The sequence below is a fragment of the Verticillium alfalfae genome, genomic scaffold (genome assembly GCF_000150825.1).
Source record: "Verticillium alfalfae VaMs.102 supercont1.4 genomic scaffold, whole genome shotgun sequence".
In the NCBI taxonomy this organism is placed as follows: domain Eukaryota; kingdom Fungi; phylum Ascomycota; class Sordariomycetes; order Glomerellales; family Plectosphaerellaceae; genus Verticillium; species Verticillium alfalfae.
In genome coordinates, this window is record NW_003315035.1 from 841,070 (window position 1) to 849,154 (window position 8,085).

Below are 8,085 nucleotides of genomic sequence, written 5' to 3' on the forward strand. Positions count from 1 at the left end.
CAAGTCCTGATAGAGCTCGGGGTCAAGGATGTCGCAGATGCGTAGTAGGAATAGCCTGGGCAACGGGCGTGTCAATTTTGCTGATCACACCTCAGTGTGAGGCTTGGAGGCTTCGTGACATGCGGATGAAACGAGAGGCCCGATGAGCGTACCAGTGGGAACCTACGTTTTGTCTTCCCCATCCCTCCTTTATTTCCACTTCCACAGTAGCCACAACTGGATGAATTGGTATAGCCTGGTCGATCTCGTTGGCAGTGCTCGTTGGCATAGATGGGAACAGTGAAAAGGGGCGCTGGGATATATTGAACTCACCAATGGGGCTCACATACGACAACTCGTCCTCTTCCAGGGGATGCGAGATGAATGCCGCCATGATGGCCCAGAGAGATCGTCGTGGGCTTGCTAGGTATTGGCATATATGTGTGCTCGCGTTGTGTGCTGATCACTGAATGAATGAACAACAGCCAGGCGCCTTCCCATGCTCAAGTTGATGATAGGTGTCCCACGGCCGGGAGTAAGCACCCAGCGAGGCGGGGTAACGCGGCCTGTGGGAGGGCACACGACCACCTTACAGGACTCGGCCAGCAATTCGGCAATGCTTCGAGTGCCCCTGGAGACAGGTCTGAGTCCAACTCGAAAAGTTACGCTTGGAGCAAGCAAGGATAGCTAGGCCGAGCACTGGGATGTGAAGCAGTGCAGTGCAGTGTCGTTATTGTCACAATATGCAGTAGCTTGACCTACCTAGGTAGGGTGAGTGGGCTACACTGCCCCTCATAACTACCTAGGTACCTACCAAAGGTACCCAGTGTCTAGGCACGTTGGCAGTGAGTACCTGATAGACGCCCGCACGGCCACGATCGTCTGTGGCTGCTACCACATCTCTGAGGAAGAGAAAGCTCGGACCCTGCATCCCTACCTTCCCACCTCTACCGCCGGAGGCACCTACCTTGCCTACCTACGTTACCTTAGGTACCTACCTGAGTAGGCAGGTAGGTAGGTACCTACCATGTAATAAGGTAGGACGACCTGACCCGGCTGCCATTGCCTGCCACGATACTTCCCTGATTTCGAGTCCGCATGTAGGAACCGACAAGGCTGCTACAAGACCCCTGGAGGTGTCGAAGAAGTTCGAGCCGTCCAGGGACCAATTTATGCATCCACAGCTCTGTGACACGATGATACGATGGCACGATATTCCACAATGGAAGAATCCAAGCAGCTTGATGGACCCTGGATCACCCATCTCCGTTTCGTTGCCCCGTCAATCTTTTTCGAGGCGAACCTCCTCCCGCTCCGAACGGCTGCATCACTACACAATGATTAGTGAAATCCCTCACGTTGCCCGATGGCTGCGAATCACCGACCTCCGAGACATCGAGGCTACTCCAGTACTCCAGACCTTGAGCAGGGCGGATCCCCTTTTTGGTTCGGGGGCCAGAGGCTGTCGACAGCAGAAGCACGTCAGGAGGACACTGCGCGGTCAGGCCAGGATGCTCGCCGCGTTGTATACCGTCGCGGGACTTTTGGAGCCTAACGCTGGATCGGATCGGCCTGGTGAGCAGGCAAGATCCCACCTCGGCGTCGCACGGGGCATGGATGGGATCGATGCATAGAAATCGAAACGGGCGTGATCGACGTTGCCATTGGCAAACCCCGCCACAAAACGACGACGACAGGGCGCCGCGAACGTTTCGACGATAGTGTCATAGAAGCGATTGAAGGCCGCAGCTGTCAACTGCAGCACAGCGCAGTGCAGTGCAGTGCAGCATGCGGCTTGATAGCCAGCGGCTACGCGACAGTTCCGATCAGGAATGGCCACACGACCTCGCCTCGACTGCAACGTCCGAATATCGTGACCTCGTCTGCATTCAGCACGCATTGACGATGGATGAGAATAGGATGCTTGGGTGGATGGATGGCTGCACGGCTTACTGGACACGGCACCAGAGCCAATATTGTCACCGTCACGGCTCGTGCTCCGATTGTCTTTGAGGCCGATTCTTACCAGTCGAGCATGCAGCCTCGAATTTGTTTGATGGCTGGGTCTGTCGCCAAAGATGAGTGGTCAACTGAATGTGAGGCAACCAGTCAGCTGTCGTGGCCACCCTTGTGCGTTACTCGTCGCCAATCGCCCTGGCTCCTGGATCTGTCAGACCTGGCCGTCTGCCGCTTGCTCCTCGACGGCCGCCTTCCTCTGCTCCGCTCCGCGCGCTCCGTGGAGACAGGTGCCATTTCTGTCTGCCTACAGGGGACGAACCGAGGGGCCACTGCACAGCGCAGGGAGAGGACCCGATTGCTTTCCCCAAATCCAACCCTTGGCTTCGCGCCCACTCCTCAGACAATCCTTTGGCCATGGTGAAAAGCAAAGCCAGCTCACGACACACAGACGAGTCCACTTGGAAACCACGTCACGCTGCTTGGCTTGGATTGTAACTGCACTTGTGGACGAATGGCAAGAAAAGAATGGCATTGAGTGCGGACCAGCCTGACCTGCCCAGCATGGAAATTTGTCGTCATTGACCGTCGCGTCTATGCAACGTTGAAGCTGTCGATCTTGACCCCTCTCCGATGCTTGACTCAGTTGCTGGAACCGACCAAGACAACGAAGGGGGACATCGCCTCGTTCTGGGGCTGGGCCGGAGAGACAGGCTGCTGAGCTGCTGTCACCACCAGCGACTGCCATCGACCGCCACCCCTAAGCAGCGCGCGCTCTGTACAACAGCGCCTGCAGCAGGACACTCTCACCTCCCTTCGTCGCCTGCCATGGCCACTACGCCTCTGTGCAGCCGCGGTGCGTCGCTCCCGCAGTAGCCTCCTCGGCCGTCCTACACCGCCTGTGCGACGGACTCATCCCGCTTGTTGGGATATGAGGACCGCCGACCAGGGGCTGACAAGGGGTCAAACCTGCCAGAGAGATTTCCGCAATGTCAATGGCAACACGACCACGATGGCACTCGCTGCTCACAGGCCCGTCCGTCGTCACTCCCATGCCACGCAAATGTCCACCGACATGCTGCGTGACCCATGCGCCTGGCATCAGGAAACGGCAGAAACCCCACTGGCATGAAGCCGTCGATTCCAGCGCCGTCGGCTCTGCAACTCTCGTTTTGTCTGACTTTTCCGACGAGTAGTGAGGCGATGAAGCCACAGGTGGTTGACAGTTGTTTCTCCTCTTGCATGGACATCCCCGGCAGCGTCCTGGATCAACCCCCCCCCTCCCCCAAGATGCTGCATGCGCCTGCAGCTCACTGACCCTGCCGGCAGCGGGACACTAAGGTGACGCCGTCTCCACACACTCGTTGGCGGACCTACTTACATCAAGGACCGTCCTGCGGCCATGCGCCGTCCCCTGCCACTACGCCCGTCCGCCTCAACCCTCACCCACCCCCAACTGTCTCCCAGCACCAGAACACTATACCAACCACCACTGCCGTCTGCGCTTCAACGCTCGACTTCCTTCCATGATCACTCCTTTTCCCCAGCATGTTCAATGGCGTTTTGGGTCGTCGGCGCGGAGCCCAGCCCCATGCTGCCGTCTCTGGGTGATGGCCCTGCCCACGGCACCTACCTGACCGGTGGCAAACGTCGGGTCAGCCATTCTGACGGCTCCGACAACATCTACGACCACGTCCCTCCTCCCAAACGTACAAAGACGAACAGTTTCGACCCCGTCACAGGCAGTGTACGGCAACATAGAGAACTCATTCCCATGCAGAATCTCTCATTCTTGGTCATCCGTGAGGCACGATCGCCAACGCCGGAGCCTGCACGAGATGGCCAGACCGCCTGTTCCATGGAGCGCACGGCGTCAGGTCTCTCTATCTCATCTGACACGACCGTCTGCACGACTTCTACTTATGATGATGCCAACCTGCTTGAGGACGATGAGGCCGCTTGGCTGGTGCAGGAGCGTCTTGCGCTCTCTCACCGCAAGGCCAAGGATTCACGGCACGAACGAATTCTCAGGAGCCTTATCCGGCCACGGTCTCGTGATGCCGAATTCTCTATCGACAACGCCGCCTTGGAAAGCATATTCTCGGCTGCCAATGAGATTTTTTTTCACAACCGGCTTGCCCGTCGTGTGAATTGGGACTGGTCTCACTCATCGAGTTCCCAATATCAAGATCACATCATAGGCACCACTGCACTCCGCCGCTCCCGGCTTCTCGGCGGCTTTGAAACCTTAATCGTTCTCTCTCACCCTATTCTCAAAAATCGCAAATACAACCGCCGACTACTCATCTCTACTTTTTTACACGAGCTCATTCATAGCTACCTCTTCGTCTGTTGTGGTTTCAAGGCCAGGCGTTGTGGAGGCCACACGACCGGTTTCAAGCGCATCGCTGCGCTGATCGACGAGTGGGCGGGTCCAGACACGTTGCATTTAAAAGACATGGAGGCCGATCTGGACCATTTTAAGGAGGAGGAAAAATGGGACGAACTCAGTAACCAGCAGTCGTCTTTGTTGGCTCAGTCTGCGTCGTTGCCTGACGAGTACGACTATCTGACACCCTACCACCAGCACCATCACCACGCTCCCCACCATCTCACTCACGACTATCAACACCAACAAGGCCCTTGGGATTATTGGGTCGCCGATAGACAAGAACACATCCCACTGAGCCGATGCAGTACGCCGGGGTCTCCTGCCACCGCAGATGATCTGGAGGGCGAGGGCATGAGGTGGCCGGCTAGACGAGAGACATGGGCCGAAAGGACGCCACGTGCCTCCTCCCGGCACCTCCAGGCACCAGGCACCGGGCACCTTTCGCGTCCGTCGTCTCAACAACGCCACTGGTACACAGATGACCACGAACCATTCCGTCGTCGAGATCATTCGTACGACCGGTTCGATCAACGGAGGGCAAACTCGCCGAGTCCGAGTATTGCTTCTGACGCCGTTGGCTCCCCATACGTTTGAATGGAAGATGCGTCTCCGTTCATGCAACTAACACAACGTTGTCCAGTTTTCCCTTTGTGTACATGATGGCGCCTGAGGTGTCATTCCGTTTCGGGTTCATTGGGAAGCATGGCGACGGCGCGTCTCACATTTTTTTTTTCGCTTGGCGTTTGGTCTTTGGGTACGGGAAACTTTTCGGGACAGGGTCGAACGGCTGCTCAGTATAAAAAGGGGATCATAGTGTGGATTGTCACTTGTTCCTGCATCATGATGCTTCACCCATCGTTTTGTATCGCGGTGCCTAACATTTTGTTTCGGGGGCCAGGAATAGTCGGAATAGTCAATCTCTCGATAAATTAGGGAGCATAGTCATGATATTGGGCATGACTGCAACGCCGTGATCAGTGAAGAAAGCAGCATAAATCAAAGTGTGAAGGTGATATCAATATGTTCGTGGTGGGTGAGCCAGGATGTGAGCCTACTTCTGATGGAAGTCAACCCCGATAAAGTTACAACATATTCTCACTGTCCGCATTTATTCGTCCATCTGCCCTTGACAGGAAACCCAGAGAATCTCTACCAAAAGCACAAGTAGACTTGAATCTGACATTAGGCGCCGTCCCTTCCTCCTAATCGTAAACCCCGTAACCCAATTCTGGAAACGAAAAGCAACCGGGCTCCTGTCCCACAAGCCTGAGGACCTCTCATGGGAAAAGCTCAACAGTCTGCTACGAATACACGAGCCTCCAACTACCTCCAGGACGGAAATCACACCCTGCTTGAGTTCCAAAGACAGACGAGTGGCGCTGTGCATTGAACGGGCTGCCTGGGAGTCAACCCTTGTCTGACGCGGAGACGCAAGGTCACAGAAGGCGCCCCGGAGGCTCCGACCGCCTGGGTAGTTGGCGGAGCATGCCCCTTTTCGCGGCACCGATAGGCCGGGGTGCGAAGAAGACGTCTTGAGGCCGTCCGAGATGTGTTTTCCCAGGGTCGGCGGACAGCGACACCCTCTCTGGTCCTCGTCGTACTGGTCCGGGTCCCGGCTTCCGCTCCAAGATACAAAAACTTCGTTCCGGTCCGTCATTGAATGATAAGCCCCCCCCGAAATGTTAAACGTAAATCGTACGACGTGGCAGCCCGCAGAGCATCGACTGCCTGTTATGGGAGCCATTTCCGTCGACGAGCGAATACTAGCCAGCGGAGGCTCTTCAATGGAACGGGAACCATGGTCGGCCGGCGTCGATGCATAGCCTGTGCACAAATCGCGACTGGGCACTCTGAGCACGGCGTGAATCGATGCCGGAGTCTTCGGGTCAAGTCGAACGTCAGCTTCGAGCAATCCCATCCATGACATGAAGAGCTACATTTCTGGTTGATGCAAGTTTTGAATTGAAAAAAAGAAAGGTACTCACGGTCAAGAAACGTCTCTGATACTCCTTCCGCTAGGGACGAAGAATGAAGATGATGAGGGCGGCAAGGCCGGCCACAGCCTGGATGGCAACAATGCCGCCCAGTACTCGTTTCAGATTGTCGTGGGAACCTTCGTCGTCGTCTCCGGGGCCCCTTTTTCCGTTTCGCGCTTCAACGTCGATGCTGTGCGCGCTGGTGCTGTTGCGCCTGTACCACGCCATGGTTGACGGCGGATGTTCGCGGGGAGAGAGATGGTGAACGGAGGTCGATTTACGTGTCATCAACAGACGTCAAGTATGACCAGACAAGGGCGGAGTGAGCAGAATGGTGATGGATTTGGCCTATATGTATATATCTTTTTGGGGCGCGCGCGATCAAGGCCGACGTTAAAGGGGGGGGAGACGTTGGTGTACATGAGAAGGGGGGGGGGAAGGGGGAGAGCGATAGCGGTAACGAAAACGAGAGCCAAGGCCGTAGGTATTATTCTAACTCGACCCGGGGCGGAATCCCCCACTCGCCTCTCTCGGGGTCCTTTTTTCTTCTTCTTGCCAGTCTTTTGCTGCGCGTTGCTGTCGAGCTTTCCATGGCTTCCGGTGACTGGGACGCGTGGAGTCTGCCTTGCGTTACATTGAAACCGAAACCGAAGATTCCGTGTGGTGAACCTCGGGTCCTACGGGCACTCCGGTGCGCCCCTATAGGCCCGAATGCATGAACACGACTTGCTGACTTTGTAAAAGACTGAGATCTGCAGTATCCAGTTCGCAGAAGCAGGTACGCGGGCATCTTCAATTGCTGGTGGTCCTGGCGAGACTTTGGGTGTTCAAAAGGGTGGCATCTCTGGTGAGGGACTGGCGTGGAGCCCAGAATTTCAAAACCCCTCCACCAGGTGAGCGGCGGAACCACGCGCAACGATAAGAAAAACGCAAAAACAAAAAAAAACCTACTCTCCTCTCCCTCCCTTGAGAAAGTATAGCGGTCGTGGTATCGCTCCTGACTGACGTAGTCAGGCCACTCAAATCCCGAGGGGCTGCCGTATACAGGCCTCGAAAATAGAGTGCGTGGGGCCAAGGCACCCCTGCATTGGCGGCTTCGAGCACATATACACGGGAGATCTGTATCGTCCGTTCTGCCAGAGAAGGCACGGGGCAAGGAACGATACTGGCCCCCACGTTGTTGGCAGAGGGGTCCCTGGGCACATGGCCCTCCTCAGCACAGATTCGACAGGGGAAGACGGGTCTCAAAAGGAGGCCACGCCCGCTTCGTCTCACACCATGGTATCAGTTTCGAAGGCACACAGGGCATCATGTCGGTTTGATTCATTGGAACTCATTTTGTCTCTCTCTCTCTCTCTCTCTCTCTCTCTCTCCCTCTGTCTCCTCTTGGACTGAAATCTCGCGGCTGACTGTGGGATGATTTAGCTTCAGGTCAGTGATGACCAGAGTACAACACCAACTCGGTGGTGACAGCGTTGCAGCCGAGCGTGGTACCTGAACAGGCACGAGTACGACCCGCGCCAGCTTCCCCGCATTGACCAGAAGAAAAAGTCTTGTCTCCACGGCGACTCGGCCGCTGCGTCGGGCTGGGAAGTTCCACTGGTGGAGGATACCGGCCGGGAGGACGGCAGCACAAGGTCACGCACGGCACGGCAAGGAGATGAGGCGCGCTTTGCAGTATCATCGTGTTGTATTGTCCTACGGAAGAGCTCAACAGTCGGCATGGGCATGCACGAGTGTGATTTGCGGTTGCCTGCCTGCCTCAGCCCGCCCGCTTATCAC

At 56.3% G+C, this 8,085-nt stretch overlaps 1 protein-coding gene across 1 annotated transcript; it reads left to right on the plus strand.

Annotated features, from left to right (window-relative positions):
* Positions 1-3,490: 3,490 nt before the first annotated feature.
* On the plus strand, positions 3,491-4,921 carry VDBG_03681 (conserved hypothetical protein; the record flags this gene model as incomplete). Its single annotated transcript, XM_003005682.1, has 1 exon — positions 3,491-4,921. The coding sequence occupies one exon, from the start codon at positions 3,491-3,493 to the stop codon at positions 4,919-4,921; it is 1,431 nt and encodes a 476-aa protein (XP_003005728.1).
* Between the last annotated feature and the right edge of the window lie 3,164 nt (positions 4,922-8,085).